At 38.3% G+C, this 21,027-nt stretch overlaps 1 protein-coding gene across 4 annotated transcripts in view; it reads right to left on the bottom strand.

The window, feature by feature from the left end:
• TyrRS (Tyrosyl-tRNA synthetase) overlaps nt 1-21,027 on the bottom strand; it is a 151,951-nt gene that overhangs the window by 91,755 nt on the left and 39,169 nt on the right. For all 4 annotated transcript variants that reach the window (XM_067135701.2, XM_067135700.2, XM_067135702.2 and 1 more), the window contains 3 exons: nt 19,285-19,500; nt 18,870-19,045; nt 6,381-6,502 (listed from right to left, as the gene is read on the bottom strand). In XM_067135701.2, the coding sequence (XP_066991802.1) occupies nt 6,381-6,502; nt 18,870-19,045; nt 19,285-19,500 (514 nt within the window). The remainder of the gene's footprint in view (nt 1-6,380; nt 6,503-18,869; nt 19,046-19,284; nt 19,501-21,027) is intronic.

The raw sequence follows: 21,027 nt of genomic DNA, 5'->3' as shown, positions 1-21,027 counted from the left end.
ATCATAGAGGAAAGTGGAAGAAACGATAAGGAAATAATCGAGCATGGAAGACAACCAGGAGCATTCCTGAAAAGTGTCAGAAGCCTGGTTTGGAGCAAGGATGTCCATCAGAGAAGCAGAAGAATGATATACAGGACGTAATATGTACCTATTCTGACGTATGCAGCAGAAACTTGAGTAATGAGGCAAAGAGCCGTAAGTAGGATACAGGCAAGTGAAATGGAATTTCTGAAAAGCAGGACAGGAGTGACAAGAATAGATAACATGAGAAACAAGAAGGTTAGAGATATAGTAAAAGAAGAGCCACTACAGAACACGATAGAGGCATCTAGACTTAGATGGTATGAACACATGAAGAGAATAACATAGAAAAGAATATCGAGGAGGATGCATGAAATGGAGATAATAGGAAAATGACAGAGAGGAAGACCAAGAGACAGGTGGATAAAAGGAGTGGAAGAGTGTGTACAGAGAAGAGAAGAGGACTGGGCAAGAGCGATCAGGGAGAAGTGGTGGGAAGACAAGAGGAGATGGAGAGGCTTATGTTCCAAGCAGACCTGGCCAACAGCTAGAAACTGCAGATGATGATAGTGATGATGATGATGATGATGATGATGATGATGATGATGATGATGATGATGATGATGATGATGTCCTCTACACAATGTCAAGGTGGGTGTATGGTGTGCTGTTAGTACCCGATAAATTATCGGTCAGATATTTTTTCAGGACACAATTCTTCCGACTGTTATATTCACAGAATTCTCTAACCATTTTTTGCTGAAATGACTGAGGAAGAAAAAGGTACGGCTATTTCCAGCAGAATGTTCCAACGACCCATACGGTGCGTAACTCTATGTGATGGTTGCAGAAAGTGTTCGATGATGATCAGATCATTAGTAAAGGCCTATGGTCACCACATTCACCTGATTTAAGCACACTGAGCTCGATAGCTGCAGTCGCTTAAGTGCGGCCAGTATCCAGTATTCGGGAGATAGTAGGTTCGAACCCCACTGTCAGCAGCCCTGAAAATGGTTTTCCGTGGTTTCCCATTTTCACACCAAGCAAATGCTGAGGCTGTACCTTAATTAAGGCCACGGCCGCTTCCTTCCCACTCCTAGCCCTTCCCTGTCCCATCATCACCATAAGACCTATCTGTGTCGGTGTGACGTAAAACAACTAGCAAAAAAAAATTTAAGCACATGCGAATTTTATCTAAGAGGAACTCTCATAGAAAAAATTTACAGGAATAATTCTGGAACTGCAGAAGAATTACAAATCAAAATCCATCAGTGTTCATGAACTGTAAAGTGTTTCAAAATCTCATAAGATGTGAAGCTTGCATCGCAGGTCAAGGAGATAACCGTCAAAACTGTCTGTCAATATTGGCGAGTTCAGTTTCATTTACTAGTTTATTTGTTTGCTTTATTTATGTATTTATTTCTCCTGAGCATGTATATAGCCTGAGAGTTCAGTTTTGTTTTGTTTCTACAGGTATAATCGTAATGCTTCTTTCAGCCGACTACGTCCACTAGTCATTGCGGGCACTGTGCTTGCTGTCATCACTTCTCTGAGCTCGTAAGCCTTAGTACTCCGCTATGAAATCTTAAATTATACTTCCTGTAAATCCATATCTCGAGATGTGGGACTTCGTTTGTCATTCGACAGAATTCCGTGCACTTCAGATTCTTTACATCAACATGCTTTACGTGCATCAGCCCAAAAGTACATATGGAAGAACTCTTTCAATTACTTATATAAGCCACTAGTCTGGAAGGAATTTGGTTATGGAAAACATAGCAATGAACTTCTACAAAAAAAAAAAAAAAAAAAAAAAAAGCACCTGATTACATAGTACCACCATCCAATTGCCGGTCTCTCTGCTTGACATTTAGTTTCAGCTGTAAAAAGAAGCAAATGAACTGTATTCCATTATGTGTATGTGTATTGCTAAGGACTGAAAAATTTATTTACTGTTTAAATAAAAAATTTGTATGTACTAGGAATGTATGTAATAAATTTAAAAACTCAAACTAATTGTAAATATTTTTTTCAGTATACTCTTAATATAAAAAATACTTTAAGTTGCAAACATATAAAAAAATTTGTAACAATTATTGTAATTTTAATTTCTTTTTATTAAAAAAAATAAAAAATAAAAAAATAAACAGAAAGACTGGACCAGGGATCATGGAGATAATGGTATCAATATGACGTGGCTCATCCGCCACCTTTAATGGCGGCTCAAGTTAAGCCTGACCACAATATTTGGTGGTAACCTGAGTGTTTATTTACTCTAGAGTATCATTTTAAAAAATGCGTCCAAAAGGTTTTGCATACTAATGCACCAATAAGGCCTGATCTACTAGTTCAACAGTTGTATTTTTCACATTACAACACAATCACTTATTCACTAATGTAAAATTTTGAAAAAATTAGATTTTATCATTAACGCTAGAACTGTTGAATATTTCACACTTTGGTTCCTGCTGTAGTTGATATAGATGCCGATTCCCATAGGAAAATGTTGAACAATGATCTCATAAAATGTTATACTATAACATCTAAAATGAGGATAATGCACAGAAAGTATGTTAAAAAATATACTGTGAATTAACAGTTTTGATGATTATGATGAGGTTAATCTCGAATATTTGAGCGTTTAAAACTAAAATGTATCCTCCTTTTATACACCATTAGGACTATGTCGGCCTTGAGTGTAAAAGCACAATCATCCAAGGGGAATATTTGTTCCACTCCCATAACTTGAGTTCAAGATAGGAAAATCAATGTCAATTATTTAAAATAGAAGTGTAAACTTATTAATGTGTTAAAATATACACAGTTGATTTATCAGAAAGTCGTAGATAGGAGACGTTGCTACTGATAAAATGTTGAGGTGTCAAAGCTAGCTGATGTCAATGTTTAGCTATGTTGGTACGGTAATCAACTGGCTCCAAAAGACGGTCAAGTGGGAAATATTTGTTGAAATATTTGTTCGAAGAAAGGATCGAGTTTTACTTGTACAATGCGTGTTAGTACTCGGACTGTTCCAGCATTAAGTACGTCGGACTGTTCCAGCAACACTAGCTTGACTGATCTTTCTACTAAGATTGAGATAGGCTGATGATGCCCGTAAAAAAGGGTGAAACATGTATCTATGACTTTTAAGTATTATGTATAAATTTTAACTGTATTGTATTGAACAGGTGGGTCCATAAATATTATTATAATATTTTTTATATACCTCATCTTCAATACGGAACCAAAATGAGAATAGTTACTTGTATCCCATAGGGAATCCGAAACACCTGTTCCGAATGAGTAAATCTATAATACCAATATAAATGGTCCGCTATTGGACACTATAAATCTTCCAGCCAACTCACTCCCGGCTGCCAGGTATTATATCCTGCTGTAGTGGCATCGTTGAATATTCGACATGTTTGTATTTCTTATTTCTTCAACAACAGATATGCCACTCTACTTCTTAATACCAATATAAATGGTCCGTTATTGGACATTATAAATTTTCCAGCTAACTCATTCCTGGCTGCCAGCGTTTCACCCCCGTGAGCCAAGTTGGGCTCATCAGTTGGTACTCAGCACACACACCAAGACGCATGGCTAGTGCATACCATGGAGGCCACTGCGTAGGCCACTTGGAGCCACCAGCAGTGCCAATGCACTATGAGAGACTTTGTCTCATTACCAAAAACTGATGCCTGCTTGGCTATCAGATGATATAGATGTTGATTCCCATAGGGAACCTGAAATATTTGTCCCGAATGAGTAAATTTATAATACCAATATAAATGGCCCGTTATTGGACATTATAAATTTTGCAGCTAACTCATTCCTGGCTGCCAGCGTAGGCATTCTACCTCATGCATGCTTCATTCAAGTTACTTTTCACGCCAGGGTCACAGCAGTGCCGCGAATGTAGTGTCATTAGTGGGCGGGGGTGTGAAGCTCTCTGGAGGTGCCTAACGTTCTCCCACCCATGTCCCTGTGATCCCCTTAAAGGCCCAGAGGGAAAGGGTTGGGTGGAGGACCTGCCCACTCGTTTACCTACACAGAAGATATTAGTTAGACACTTCCAGGTTCTGAGGCCCATCGCCTGTGGCAAAACTTCTTGTCGTTCTCGATAACAGCCATGAGTTCAGTTTCTTATTTACGACCTCTTTGGGCACAATTTCCGACAATCTGAGTGAGCGCCATTTCTGTAGTGATTGTAAAGAAACCTTCACAGGCTTTGCTTTCTATTCTATTTAATTTTATTTCATAGTTTTCTGTTCAGTGGAAGTTATTTATTTCTGTACATATTGTTATTTGATTGATGATATGCATTTTTAGTACAGTGTGTGTCTAAATGTGGCATCTTCATTTCATTATGGAAAATTAGTAATGAAGTAGTGCGAATTTTGTTGGAAGATGAAAGTGACGCATCTGACTTTGAGGTTACTGAGAATAAACTGATACATTCAAAGTCAAATTTGGAATGTTTATCAGCTATTTCTTTGCATCAAATATCAGAAAGTGAAACTCTGTTGGCACATAGCCTACTCATCATGCATAACACTACAGGATATGCTCAAGGCTTAATACCCACATCCAATGCATGAATCACCATCAGCAGCACTCTATGCCCTCACTCCATATGAACGATTGTGGAGAGGTCTGGAAATGAACCCTCACATTTGGCATCCAATCTAGTGGTTAGAAAATGTTTATCACAACCTCTCCTACCCTACCAGCCAACATTCTGATGGTGAATTTGTTTTTCCACCAACAGGACTCAAACCAGATAACCACAGTGCCAGACCATAAAGATATGATGCCTTAATAACCATGACCACCAGAGTGACACATTGTCTAAATCAGTTTGCTCCTTTTACAGGCTTATATACTCTCTAATTCTTCATCATCATCATTTCCACTTGTCCAGCTCCTGCCACTCAGGGCGTTGATGGTACTTCTCAACCATTGCCTCTCCTTCCAATACTCCCTTTCAGTAATTGTATTCCATTCCAATCTCCTTTTCCATATACAGAGGGGGTCCAGAAAAATGTAGACAATCTTTGATAGTTAATATCTTTGGAACAAAATGACATATTGTTGCAATTCTTGCGCGTGTAGTGTAGTACATTCTTTTCTCAACAGATGATGAAGGTCACATGAATGGCGCGACAATCTTGGCGCGTGTTTTCCAGCAGATGACAATGCAACAATGAACGAAGTAAGAGTGTTGTTTGCGCAACGCAAGGCCGTACTGAAGTGGTACTTCGCAAGGATGAACGGTTTGCAGGGATGGTTACCTGGTCTGATGAGGCGCAATTCAAACTGAACGGTACTGTAAACTGCCACTACTGCATGTACTGGGCTCCTGAAAATCCTCACATTCATGTGGACAAACATGTTAATCTATCTGGTGTTAATGTGTGGTGTGGTCTGTCATCGCGCAGTTTGATTGGCCCATTCTTATTTGAAGGTACCATAACTGGTGAGATGTATTTTCATTTGCTGCAAACATCAATTTTATCTGCCATCCGAGAGGTGTTTGGAAATGAAAGATCTACAACAGGATGGCGCTCCGCTTCACTACCACAGAGATGTCAGAGCCTACTTGGATGAAAATCTACCTGGACGATGAATAGGTCGAAGAGGAGCTGTCAAGTACCCACCACAGACTCCAGCCCTTAGACCTCTTGACTTCTACCTATGGGGGACCTTGAAAAGTGAAGTTTATCGACAGAAGGCAGCTACACTGAACGAGCTACGAGAAGCCATCAATGTGTCCTGTGCAGCTATCACACCAGCAACACTGACAGCTGTTGTTCAGTCAGCAGTTCAGTGGCATCGACGTTGTTTGGCTGCTAATGGGGGTCACTTTGAACACGTAAAATAACCTCCCTCCCTGTGCAATAATTGTAATGGTATGTCATTTTGTTCTATTAATATTGGCTGTCAAAGAGTATCTACATTTTTCTGGACCCCTCTGTACTGTTCTTGACAGAGTCTATCCATCCTGCCCTGGCCCTCCCACTTTCTCTCTATCTTAGCCTCCAACATTTCTTTTGGTATCCTTCTCTCTTCCATCCTCATAACATGTTCTAACAATCTCAATTTATTCTTCTCCATCCTATCACTCAGGATAACAGGTACTTATAAAGGTCAAAACAATAATAATATAAACGGCATAAAGAGAAGAGCATAAAAGGAGATGACATTTTATATGACATTGTGACTATTTGCATCCGTGCCTAGTAAACTGCTCACACTTTCTACCTTCTCTTTCCACATACATAATGTTATATGCATTCTGCCTTAGCTTAATTTTATTATCAAATATTATTCTCTTTCACAATGAATTTTCTTACCAGGATACAACAAGCCAGAGAGTAAGGGATGCTCCACTTGCTTCACCACCTCAGCTCCAGCCTTCTTAGCATCATGCTCAGTGATCACAGAACTCAAGCGGTAAACATCTAGCGTGTATTCTCTATAACAATAAGAAACACACTTGGATATCCCATACATCTATTTCTAGGATTATATCAATAAAAAGATGAGAAGGTTAGATATGAACCACTACAATGAACAAAAGTGCAACACAGTCATGGGAAGGAGTATGACAAGGTGCAAACAAGCATACTATTGGTTTTATCTGTTGCCAGCATAGCAACAGGACTTACAGGCTTTCTCGGCTCATACCACTGTAGCAATATGACTACATACAAGTTTCATTACCATGTGCATGGCAACAATTAAAGATGAATGAATAAACTGATCTATTGAGGCAACTTCTTTTATGGCCTCATTGGACCACTTGAGTCAATCATTTTCTGGTCATCATCTTTGACAGGTTTTCTTTCCGAATTGCCCAGTAGCTTTTCATTCGCTCTAATCTTTTCTCGATTCACAATTAAGTATTTATTAATTTTCCACCTAGTCGATACAATGATTGCTTAAGGCAATTTAATGGTTAAAAGTGGTACATGTTTCGTATATTATCAACATCTTCAGCCACATGACACTGTTTAGATGAAAAATATATAAATTGACAAAGTAATGCTTAAGAGGAAGTGTCCTTAAAATAAACATAAGATTGACAACATTAAAACAAACAAAAAACTCAAGAGAAAATATATAAATTATTTCTACAATTGAAAGCAGTCGTCAAAGAAACACTTGTACAATATTCCATAGAGAATATGTCCTAAATGAATATTCTTTTCTTAATAATTCATGAAAAAAGGTCAATTATCTGTAAATACCATTTTCATTCTATGTTGTAGCTGCCCCTGTGGATTAGTGGTAGAGTGTCAGCCTCCGGATCCAAAGATAGCGGGTTCAAACCCGGCAGAGGCAGTCGGATTTTTGAAGGGCAGAAAAAAGTCCATTTGACACTCCATGGTCGTACGATGTTGGCATGTAAAAGATCTTTGGTGACACATTTGGTGTTTACCCGACAAACTTCATTAAAATCTCAGCCAGACACCCAAGAGAGATCCGGTTTACACTGTCTGCCATCTAGTAGGCCTAGAGTAAAACTGAACGTCGAAATTGATGAGCAGACAGCCAGATGGCGTCAAATTGAAATGTCTGCACACGGTAGCTGAGGCCATACAATTATTATTATTATTATTCTTAATTTAAATGGGCCGATGACCTCGATGTTAGGCCCCTTTAAACAACAAGTATCATCATCATCTTAATTTAAATCTTATTTTTATGTTTCAGTTTCTTTAAATTCTGTTTTGTTTTGCAAATCGTCCAGAGTTACTTCTAGTTCTTCCATATCCTCTCTAGTTTCCTTTTTTCATCCTACTGTTGCCTCCGATTCCATAGTTTCTCTATAATTTTTCTTGGCAATCTGGTTTCTGGTGTCCTCATAACATGGCACACAAAAAGAAAAAAAAGATCCTCTTCTTCTGTATAGCATCTGTGACGGGCTTAAGTTCTCTGTACACCACTTCATTTGACACTATCCACCAGTGGCCATCTTTTTGATATTTTTTATTGATGCATGTCCTCACTATTTTTCTCAACGTTTAGGATTTTGTCTATTCTGTTTCTCTAAGGCTCTTTAAAAAGAGTTTTGCTTCCGTATGTCACCTGTGGTTGAACCACCACCTTGTAATGGTTTAATTTGTTTCGATCACCAGACATTTTTTTATTGTAAGTAGACCATGTAAATTTTTGAGCTTTGGTCATTTTAGTTCTTTCTTGCCATGCAGGTTTCTCATCCAAGCTGTATGTTATAATTCTCTTAGGTATTTAAATTGCTTCACTATTTTTACTTTCCTGTTATTTACTGTTATGTGATTTATTACTAGTGGCTGCTATCATTATCTCAGTCTTTTCAAATTATATCTGAGTCCTATTTTTTGTGCTATATTTTGTAGACTTATTTGACTTCTGGAAAATAATAATTATATATATCGCCATCGTCGTTGGCTGCAACTCGTATCCGAGAGAACGTATTCTTCAGCAGTTTACATTTTCACACTCACAATGCTTTGTGAATATGTTTCATATGACTTAGTAGCCCAATCTTGGCATGCAACGTAGGTTCACACAGATCACATAGAATGGCTGGGGGATGGTGGGGCTGAGCTTGATGGAGCTTCTGTGCTTATCATTTATCCTCTTCACATCATCATCGTTCCTCTTCAAACACCATAACTGATGTGGGAACATTGTGGCGCCAAAGTGTACGATTATCAGCAAGCATATCCCAGGATTGAGTGTTAATTCCAGCTCTTTTCATAGTATGCTTTAGCTGATCCTTGAAACACATCAAAGGGGCTCCATGAAGTCTTGTGCCAGAGCAGAGTTCACCATACCAGAGTTGACAAGGAAGCCTGGTTTCACTCATGCGACGGATGTGCCCTATCCATCTGAGATGGTGGCCAATGATATATATATTTTATATAATAAAGAAAGGCATCTTTTCCAGTTCTTGAATTATTGTGTAGTGGACTGGCTGTGAAAAATTTGGAGTCCACTTAAAATTCTGGACTAAGACACATCTTTATTTCTAGCCAGGTTCAATATTGTTTACATTAAGAATACTGATGAAGCAATGGCCCCATGTTAACAACTGAAAGTAAACAAAGTAACATGTAGTTAAAACAAAGATTTTATCACAATATTGATGATGATGATGATGATTGTTGTTTTAAGGGGCCTAACATCGAAGGTCATCAACCCCTGATTGAACGAGATGGATGACATGATACACGATATTAAAAATTTTAAAATGTATCCACTGACAAGAGTTTTAAAAAAAAGGTGATAAAAAAATGAGTATGAGATTAAAACAGCAGTGGATCTAATTTGCAATGCCTTATTTTCTAATAAATAAGAGAAAATACAGGGAAAAAAGGAATAAGGCATTGCTTGGTAGTGCAGATATATATACATAATTTACATTAGACGTTAAAACAACACATTAAAATATGCAACACAAATTAAAATGAAGTCAATGGGATAAAAGCGCAATTGACACAAATACACGAGGACAAAGGACATCATTAGACACGATAAAACAGACCACTATACCTCATAAAGCGGATGACGAGGTCTGCTGACTGCTCGTCACCTCGCAAGATAAGGGAGATGGTACCCGGGAGGTTAAGTCTACGGCGAAGATCGACCAGGTCCATACACTCCGTAAGGATGTGTACCACAGTAAGATGGTCGCCGCAGGTACACACCGGAGTGGGTTCTCCTTTCATAAGATGCGAGAGAGTCATGATACCGTGGCCGATCCGAAGAAGACATAATACCACGGCTTCCCTCCGTGAAGCCCGAAGGGAAGTCCTCCGTACCTTCGTTGTTCCTTTTATTGCTCTCAGCTTATTGGGAAGTGGAATGGCCTGCCACTCCATCTCCCAATGGGACATAACCAGATGTATCAGCTGAGAGCGAATATCACAATATTCATTGTTCTCTAATTACAGCTACAGTACTGTAAGGGTATTCACAGTAACATGCATTTTCTAGTGTTTACCTATTAACCCCAAAATGGTTAACTCAGACAAAATGAAGATGAACTGCAATTACAGTCAAAACTGTCTAACGCATTTCCCTGGTTATTACGTTATTATTCCAAAGTCCCAGTCCATGTCCTATTAAATACATGCTAAAGAAACCTGGATAGCACATTTACGTACTCTTTAGTACGTTCCCGGCCATGTTACACGCACGATGCACCAGCAATGACTGGCCTGGGTAAGGTTAATATATAACAGGTCACCCGCAACAGCTGGCTTGTGGTCATTGGCTATTCAAGCGGGATGTCACACAGATACCTGGTCTCTGGTCACGGGAGCGCTTTCAAAAGGAATTTAGTGATTGCGATATGTTTTAACCAAACAATTATTAAATCTTTTGTCCCCTATACCTGCTCAAACTGACTGTAAATAGTAGATAACGAATACAATAATGTACAATACAAGAGCTAATTGTGTCACAAGACCGTGGTTATTGCTAATAGGATTTTAGTGGCCACAATACGTTACTGAAATCCAATAAAGTAATCTGAGTTAAATAAAACTGAGCATTAAACATGACTAATAAACAAGTAAGCGAACAAAAGAACGAACAAACAGTTCTATCATGATAAAATTAATCTTACTTTAACTGGTAAGTTTCTTCATTTCCTTTATCTTCTTGACCTTCAATATTTGCTTCCACATTTACTTCCGCTTTTTCCTTTTTACCTCACGTTTGTTTAAAAAATTTACACGAGCATATGCCCTCATTTTCACAAATGTGGCTACCAGATTACTACTTAAATTAGGATCACTGGCATTTATTAAAGAAACTAGGTTCTGTATTACTCCCAACCCTCTTCAGACTGTAAATCCGTGATATGAACAGAAACGTTTCTCCATATCCCGTACAGTTTGTGACCACTCAGTCGTCGGCTCTGTAAGACCACCGTATGACAGACTTTGAACCCAGAACCCCAAACAATAGTACTGTCGTATGTTCCTCCTATGTCTGTTTGGGAACTTAAGTGTGGATGAGTGCTTTCGTGTTTTTTAGCCATCCAACCTGCAATGGAATTCAAAACCTTCGGCTTCCATTTCAGTGTCAGTTTCACTGGCAAATGTTGGAACAGTATCATATTTGCCTTCTTCAAAATAGCTTTCAGCAGGAGAATGTCCGCCTTCGTAGTGTAATGGTTAGTGTTATTAGCTGCCATCCTCGGAGGCCTGGGTTCGATTCCCGGTACTGCCAGAAATTTAAGAATGGCAGGAGGGCTGATATGTGGTTGAAATGGTACATGCAGCTCACCACCAATGCGGGTGTGCCTGAAAAGAGCTGAGGACACAAGTTTATTATTATAGCAGGAGAATATTCTAACCCACGATATGTTATTCCGCACTTCCTCAGCATTTGTAATAGGAGATATTCAGAGGTTTCTGTTTGCGTGTTCTTGTGTTTCTCTATTTTACCAGCATTATTTCTGAGAATAATCATCCGAAGATGATAAAGAGCGTTCAGCAGTGAAGGGTCGTTGTATAATCCTCCTCAAGAACAGATCTGGGAAAACAAATTCTCGAGTGAATCTTGGTTCAGCCAGTGGGTTAAAATGTGCTTCATTCCTAGATTCTGAACTTCTGAGATCAGACATTTCAAGGAGGAGATAGTCACAAAGATAGCTTTTTGGAACATTTGCTTAACTTTTTTCCCCTTGCAGGTCATACTGTTAATAAGGCCAAAAATTTTGTCTTGTTTTAACTCAAGACCACACACATTTTTGCTAGGGACTTTAGAAAATTGTTGGATTGTAGAAATTTATAAGATTGTACTAATCATTAACAGTTTCAAAGAATTCGCTCATGGTTTCAGCAAGAGTTGCATCATCTCCTAATTTGAAATGACGTAACACTGTAACTACACTGTGTGACATTAATTCTGCAGCTTTTCTTACATTCATCTTTTCTGTGCCCCAACAGTTTAGATGACTGACATCGATTTTGTGGCATGTTTTAATTTCGTGGCTGTCATTCTTAACCAGAGCTTCTACAGGTTCCTTCGAGACAACTTTACCGGATGCCGTCTTAAGAAGACAAACTTTTTACAAACTGTTCTACAGAAATACTTCATCAAAGGATCTACAAGTTTCTACAATTAATGATTTTATAGATAAACTCACAAGACTCATAGTGAAATTATAATTTTTAGCCCAATCAGTGTTTTTAATATTAAGTTTTTAATAATAAGTTATAGTCCAACTAACAATCGCCTTCAATGCAACCTCCCCTCCCAAACCCCCCCCTCCCCCATCCACCCACATGCGCACGACTAACACTTGTTTTTAAGGTTTTAAAGTAAATTGTGAGATCGTTCTTAGCTATTTTTACCTATGCTTATTGTAAACAGCTGATGATGAATGCAAAGCATTCAAAACATGTTCTGAATTTAATTTTAATGTCTGTTTAAATAGCCTAAGGCTAAATAAAAGAGAAAGTATCGATTAGGTGGAATTTTTGTTTTCATTAATTATTTGGACAACTTTACCATCACGAAATTCGAAGCCGTTGTCGAGAAACCAGCTCCTAATTAGTTTCAACAGGTGAGGGGTATCTGCAAAGAAGTACACTTTTTCTGACACTGTGGGTTCAGAAACCATGTTTTTTATTTATTTATTTTTTTATTGATTCCATAAGGCATCCACAAGCCTTGATTCACTGTGCCCATGTCACAGACACATGCATTTACTTTGTACCCTATTTCCAAGAAACAAGAAACCAAACTGTCTAGTATTTATTTTGTCATCTTTTTTCAAAATCAGTGTAAATTACTTGCTTCCAATTCTTGAACAGTCCTCTCAACATCACAGCTTGCAACTGTGAACTGAGGACTATAATTTTATCCTTCAGGGGATCATATTCAAAAGCACTTTTAACGTGCATTTCGTTAAACGGGAGGACTGCAATTTTCTTGTGGTCTTTATACGAGACAGCAGCAATCTTCATCATACGCAGAATATCTTCCACTTCCGTTTTGCATGTCAGTTTCTGAAGCCCATTTTTCCAGCACTGAAAGTCCAGACAGAGGGTAATGCAGTTTTTGTCTCATATAAACGAAAGTTTTCTTCCCTAGATACCTTAAAGTGACAGCCGCCGATATGTCTTTATCAGTCCACTTAACGCGCTTTTGCTGGTTCATGAGTATCTTTATTTGATTTTTAGTAAAAATTCATTTCAAACCATTTGCCAGTTTTGTATGGATGCTCTGAACAGAACTTTTTAACCTCCAACATTTAATGAACTCCTTACACCAATTACTTATACAGTAGATACGTGGTTTTGATGTACTTTGCTTTCCGCTGTCACTAATTTCACTTTAAGGACATCGTTAGTTTTTCTTTCGTAATCCATTGTTTTTTCAATCTTTCAATTTCTTCAATCAGAGCCATAGTATTTTATCACAGACCTGGAGTGGCTGGAGGATGTGGTGAACTTGCAATAGTTGTGTTATGATCTGAATTTTCTTTTTTCTTTTTTTTTGCTAGGGGTTTTAGGTCACACCGACACAGATAGGTCTTATGGCGACGATGGGATAGGAATGGCCTAGGAGTTGGAAGGAAGCGGCCGTGGCCTTAATTAAGGTACAGCCCCAGCATTTGCCTGGTGTGAAAATGGGAAACCACGGAAAACCATCTTCAGGGCTGCTGATAGTGGGATTCGAACCTACTATCCCCCGGATGCAAGCTCACAGCCGCGCGCCTCTACACGCACGGCCAACTCGCCCGGTGATCTGAATCTTTTGACAATTCATCAGCTATTTTCCTATTGCCCCTCCTTTTCCTCCTTCTTAGTCTATCATATGACACTTGTTCTCTGCTATGCAAAACACCCAAATATCTAGATGGAACAGCGTATTTGTTAAGCACACGTCTGGGAGGAAGCCCTAACAATTCGCCCTTCAGATCCCTTTCAAAAATTGTATCAGCCAAATGCTCAGAACACACTTGGCACGAATCTGCGTTCCACTTTCCATCACGCCTACATCTTTGGATGCACTTCTTCCTTAGTTCCTCATTTTTTGGGAAACTGAAGTACCTGATATGACTTTTGGAGGGCTCCTTCCTGGTTTTCACCCACCTGTTATTGCACACAGCAACCGTACACCTCGTACCAGGCACGTTTATATGCAACCCGAGACAAATCAATTCAAGTCAAACTCAAAATAACACTGGCATAAGAAAGCACCTATTCACCACAAGGACTAGTCACAGAAAGCATCATAAAATTTCAAAACTGCAACTCACTTGCACATATTAAAGAAACTCACACACCACTCGCATGCAATATTACTGCAGGGACTTTTAGCAAGACTGGTGGTCAAGGTTACAAACCTTGGCAGTGGGTACAGTAACTGGCTGACGTCATAACAGAGCGTAGCCGAAGCCCTCCGAACACAGAAACCCCTGTTGTGGGCAACCTGTTATATACTAACCTTGGGCCTGGGTAAGGATTTGGTAGAGAACTTAATTTCAAGGCCTTAGCGTGTCAGCCTACAGCCTGCAAGGAGCGTCAGTCTCAAGCCATTCTTTGATGTGGGCGTATGTTTGTTTAGATCACGCAACAGTAGCTTGTGTGACATGTTGGTGCTTAATTCTCCGTTCGTAAGTGAATTGTTTAACAAAGTACGTAAATTAGGCCTACTGTACTTACGTACACAGCTCAGGTGTTTGTCCTTAATTTTGCGTTTGTAAGCGAATTGTGTAACAATGTACATAAATTAGGCCTACTGTACTTACGCATAGTGGTTTGAAGGACTATCAGTTACGGAGAATAAGAAAGCTGGACAGTTTACAAATGATGAAAAACATAAGTTTATTGAGAAGGTACTGTAGATGCTAATCCACATATGAAACAAGTGCAAATCACCTAGATGTTTGACATTCCTATGACAACTTTAAACATAATTGTAAACAAAGTGTACGTATAGTTTGCATTTCTAAGAATGTTTTTCCTTGATGTCTTACTATGTTGGTGTTCTTAAAATGTATTATTTCTTTATTTATTTCATTAATTATAATTCTAAACACTTATTTCTTTGTTTTCATCGTAACTATTTTTTTACATTCAAACCTAAACTTAAACAGCATAATTATGTTTTGATTTTTTTAACACATTCCCTCTTTTTGACATTTTTTTTCAGTTCCCATAAAAATGTCCTAACCAATTTTGGCTGTATATAACTGAAAGACATAAATCTATGAGTTTGCATTTCCACAGGTGTCGTAAGGAAAACTTTAAACATTTGTAGTCACCAATGAAATAGAATGCACAAACAACCAGGAATCGAGAAAATATGTTTTCACAGAAATCAGTATTAGCAGGTAGCTGCAATTGAACAAGCTATATAATGGATATTAAACACACAAATATCTTAGCAGAGACCAAGCAAGTGGCTGCATGGTTTGGCTTACAGCTGTCAGCTTGCATTCAGGAGATAATGAGTTTGAATCCCACTGTCAGCAGCCCTGAAGATGCTTTTCTGTGGTTTTCCATTTTCACACCAGGCAAATACTGGAGCTGTACCTTAGGAAATATAAAGAAGGGAGATCATATGTTAAGGCTCCTGCAAAATATATTTAATTCGTTGTCAGATTCATCCATGTCAAACGGCAACACAGATTTCATTATTGCTAGTGGCATGACGTAACTCTATAAATGGGCCTTGTTCTAAACAAGCCTTGCAACTGTTGATTGTATCCATGTTAGGGGAACTACAGTGAATCCACCGTGAAAAGAATGATGAAATGTTGAATAAATAATGCTCTAGGCAACTCACAATCAGAACACATGTTATAAAGGAGGAGATGGTGGACAAATATCCCAACATAAGTAATAGAAAGGAACAATTGCATGCAATCAAGTCATATATAGAATGATAGGAACATTGAAGGAGCATATAACAGGAAAAATACAATGACAGGTCAGTATAGGAAAAGGGATAAATAGAAGGAAAACACAAAAAGACAGGGACATTCTCCACATAATCTTATACTGCCATCTTCAAATACGAAGGGAGTTCAATACATAATGCAACACTTTTATTTTGTTTTATCGAGGATTCAAATATACCATGTTATTCTCAATCCTTTTTTAAAAATTTATTTATTTTACACCCACATTGGAGCACTGAAATCAATCTATATACAGTCAAGTCTTATGAATATTAGTTACAAATTTGGTTTATGTTTCTTCTTTGTTCCCAGAAATGTTTCATTCTCTCTGACCTGACTGCCCGTTCCACGTCAGTTATGTTGTACTGTTTGCGTGTATAGGTCTTCGGTTTAAGTCTCACATCATTATTTCTCAGGATTCTCTTTCTTCTCTTCTCTGTTTTCAATTTGTTGAATTGTCAAGCCTAATTCATTTAAATCTTCTCGGACTTCTTTGAACCAGTGATTTTTAGTTTTACTTTTTCAAAAGTAGTTGAATAAATGTTTGAGTATCCTAGTCTCTGTGACAGAAAAAAGCAACTCTTCTTTTCCGCACTGTATCTATTTTAGACTCACGTCTCCTGGTATACAACTTTATTAGGTAGTAATCGCCATTGTCCATCTATTTGAGGTGCTTTTTGTTTAGAATTGTTCTAATGATTTGTCTATCTATTTTCTGTAATTTATCTGCAGTTGATTTCGTATTCAAATTGAATAAGGTTTCACTAGCATAGGTTGCTTCAGGCTTAATAACGGAGTTGTAATTTTGCATTTATCAAGAGAGATTTCTTCTTGTAGGTTGGCCAAGTAATGTGCTGTGCTTGTTTTAATTTGGTAATTCTATTTTCAACTGATATTTTCTCTTTTAAGTTCCAAGTTATAATCTCTCCAAGATATTTAAATTTATTAACCACCTTAATTTGTTTGTTATTAGTCAGTGTGATAGGTGATGTTTCCACTTTGAAGGATGGCATCATTTCCGTCTTTTCAAAGGAGATTTGTAATCCAATTTTTGCTGCTATTCATTCTAATTCTTCAATTTGGAGTTTAGCCTCTTCCACACTACTTGCAAATATCGCAAGGTCATCTGCAAATGCTAGACAATTGAGTTTGATATTTTTGCCAATCTTGATGTTTGGCCGACATTTCTCAGACCATTCAAGCACGACTTTCTCCTATGCACAGTTAAACAGTATTGGTGAGAGACCATCCCCCTGTCGAAGTCCAGTCCGGATTTCAAATGATTCAGACAATTCTCCTCGGAATTTAACTTTTGCTCTAGTGTTCTTGAGGGTAACACCAATGAGATTATTGAGTTCCTGGTGTAACCCAAATTCTTTAAGGATATTAAGTAATGACTCACGATGAATACTGTCATATGCTTTCTTGAAGTCAACAAAAGTGATAACTAGCTTTTTGTTTGTCATTCTTTGATGGTTCATAATCCATAGGTTTTCTTTTTGATGGTCTCTTTTGATTCTTCTAAGTTCTTTGGTCAGGACAACTTCTTCCAGGTCGAAATCCCCCCTGATACTCTCCCAAGTTCCTGGTCAAGCTGTTCTTGAATTCTTGTGAGGATAATTCTAGACAGGATCTTATATGTGATATCAAGTAGAGAGATCTCTCAGTAATTATTTGGATCCAGTCTATCCCCCTTTTTGTGTATTGGATGAATTATAGCTGTATTCCATTCTTCAGGCAGTTTTTCAGAGTTCCGTATGTCTATGATGTGTTTGTGTAGGTTTTGAAGTGTTTGGTTATTTGCATTCTTCCACAGTTCTGCAACCACTTGATTTTCTCCTGCAGCTTTATAATTCTTGAGCCAATTAATCGCTTGAAGTACCTCATGGAAGTCTGGTGGAATAACCTTGTCTAAGCATGTTTTATTTTTTGGATCAGGTGAAAATTCTAGGTATGCTTTGTGTCTTTTCTGTATTGCCATATCACATTCCTCATTCCACCAGGCGTGTTTCTTTCTTCTTTTCATAGGAGCAATTTCTTCGGCAATATTTTTTAGTTTATCAATAATCCTTTTACTACAATACCCTATTTTTCAACATAATCTCCGTTCAATGCTACGGCCTTACGCCACCATAATGCGAGGGTATGTATGCCTGCATAGTACCACTCAATTGCTCGATGTCGGAGCCAACACCGTGCTGAATCGATGACATTCCCATCATCCACCTAGTGCTTTCCGCAAATGGAAATCAGAAGGCGCAAGATCCGGACTGTAGGGTGGATGAGGAAGAACAGTCCAGATCACACAGGTTTGCTCGACCTTGTTGTGATGATGAAACACGCCTCGCCCAACAACTCACTGTGCTTTTATCCACTGCCAGGTCTCCGCAGACATTCTGCAAGTGCCTATGAATATCTGTGATGCCCTGGTTTTCCACGAAAAGAAATCAATAACGGCTCTCTGTTTGGTACGCACCTCCGTACAGACGCCATTTTGAAGGCTAGTTATAGCACTGTTACCTATTAGAAATTAATGAAACTCTACGAGACAAAGCGGGAATATTCAAAGATGTCCCAAACAAAATTACAATTTTTTAAAACTGAAATTGGCCGAGAAATAAAACGCATTACATTATATATTGAATGCCCCTCGCAGACAGATTCTTCTCTTATCAATCCCAATTCTTCTACACCCATTTCTTAGCTTCCGTCGAGCTTGTTTCTGCTTCCAAGCTTCAAAAGGAGGGCAAGAATCAACACTTGTTTAGAAGCCATCTTAATGTGGGAAGTGTGGAATAAGAAAAAAGCCAGATAAACACAGAACAAAGGAAGAAACAAAAAGATAAGGCCATTGTTTGCTCCTTTTCTTGGCTTATTTAACCCAGAACATGATAGATTACAGACATTACCAATTCTGTATTCTTACCTAGATAACTGGTAGTCTGTGCCTTTGACAAAGCGAAGTTTATCCAGTGGCACTTGAATTGATTTCAGCATTTCTTTGATAACATATTCATAATATTGAGCACGCAGGGTCAGAAGTTCCCATGGTGCCTTCATGTTATCCAAATATGCATGCAAGTCAGCAAACAGGATGGTCACCTACATTATACAAAACATTAATAAAGAGACCAACATCCTTAATAAACTGTACATAATCACTGCCACGAAAGTCACACCACTAATACAGATTTCCAGAAAAATGCTAACAAAATGCTAGTCTAATTGTATCCTTTTTTTCAGTTGCTTGCAATGTAACTGTTCACAATCTACGAAGGTTTACTTCACAAGAACGTCTATATCAAAATTAATGCTATCTTCACCTAATTCACTTCATTTACCTCGCAGCCAGCCCTCAAGAAGTCCGCTATCTTCAACATCGGTACAAAGTAGGCAACATGAGGACGACCAGTAGTGGCAGTGCCCCAATAGATTTTTAAGTCACGTTCCTTAAGAATAGCTACGAGTTTATCTTCCCCTAGAACCTCTTGTAAATTACGCTGTATGAGTTTTTTCTTCTCCTCCCAACTCAGGGAATCACCTGCACTTGCTGGCATCTGAAACATATGACAGAATAAGACAAGTTTGAGCCAGAAAACTACAATAATTTATTAGACCTGTTACCCCTTCTCTATCTCTAACAATGTGATAAAGAGTGAACTTTAAAGCTGTAATTTTTCCTATGGATATCAGTATAAATGCATGCACACTTCTATGAATGAAGCAGCTATTATCTTAAGCTGACAGCATGGAGTAACATGCATGGCATTTCATGGAGCAGTCATCTGCTACAGTGGAACATACTAACACCCCCAAATGGACATAGAGCATGACATTTCTAATAAAGAAACACAAAAGTAACCCTGCTGAATGTTCTGGCTACCATCTGAATGTTTTTATTATTAACACAATATCCCCTTTCTCATACGATGGTCTTTAGGACAACAGGATACAGAGAATGAAAATGCTGTGAGACAACTGATGCTATCTACACCATTTGCTTGCTGTTCAAAAAATACCACAAGAATTTAAAGCCCATATACCCAGCTTTTTTTGACCTGGAAAAGGCACATGACCATGTAACATATGCTCTGATCTGGTTCTTTCTTTGCAAACATGATGTCCCTGAGAAGCTAGTAGAATGGGTGAAGCTGCTCCACCACGATCCTAACAGCAGAGTGCAATTAGCTGCTGGGTTATAAAATAGCATTCCCATCTGGAAAGGTGTCCATATCAGCCTGCACTTTCATTTCTGCTTTTTATTCTAATCATTGATGACATCATGACCTGAAAACATTTTGGACCCTGCTGTACGCCGATGGTGCTATCGACACCATTTGTTTGCTCTTCAAGAAACACCATGAGAATTTAAAGCCCATATTTAGCTATTCTTGATGTGGCCTTCGTGGACAAGACTGATTTTCTAGTACAAGAGCAAACCTGGAAAAACTGACTCAAAGTGTTCAGACTATGTCTTAGCACTAGGAAAAGAGAATCTGCCACCTGAGCAACAGCCCTAAATGCAGATCAGTGGTGATTATGACTGAGATAGAGTTCCTGATGACAGATCGGAATGATATGGATACCATTCAAGTTAGTTCAACCTGCTCAAGACAAAGGCCTTCCAATACCTCAGCTCAACAATCACTGCCAATTGGTACTTCAGCATATATACATTCATTCAGAGAATAAACACTTCCCCCATAAGGACGCTGCCACTAAAAATGCCATAGGCATTTTTCTTTTGTCTGCATCTTCAATCCTACAACGCGATAGCAGCATAAGTAATATAGCTAGCCTCTACTCTTTAGAAATATTGGTTAACATTAACATCCAAGATTATAAAATCTTAAGACATACAGCAAGTTTCATGCACGATAGCACTGCATTATGCTGCTTTGTGTCACTTGCTCGTTTGCTTTTCTGTCTACTTACATCTAATACTTGTGATAGTGTACACGATAAATACATGAAAAGGAAGATTATGAAATACATGATGTTTTAATATTAAGTTTTGAATTGGAGAGTGATTTATCAGCTGATGATGATGACGATGACTTTTCTTGATCTTCTGATAACAGTAA

Source organism: Anabrus simplex, chromosome 1 (genome assembly GCF_040414725.1).
Source record: "Anabrus simplex isolate iqAnaSimp1 chromosome 1, ASM4041472v1, whole genome shotgun sequence".
In the NCBI taxonomy this organism is placed as follows: Eukaryota; Metazoa; Arthropoda; class Insecta; order Orthoptera; family Tettigoniidae; genus Anabrus; species Anabrus simplex.
This window is presented reverse-complemented; position numbering and strand designations above follow the sequence as displayed.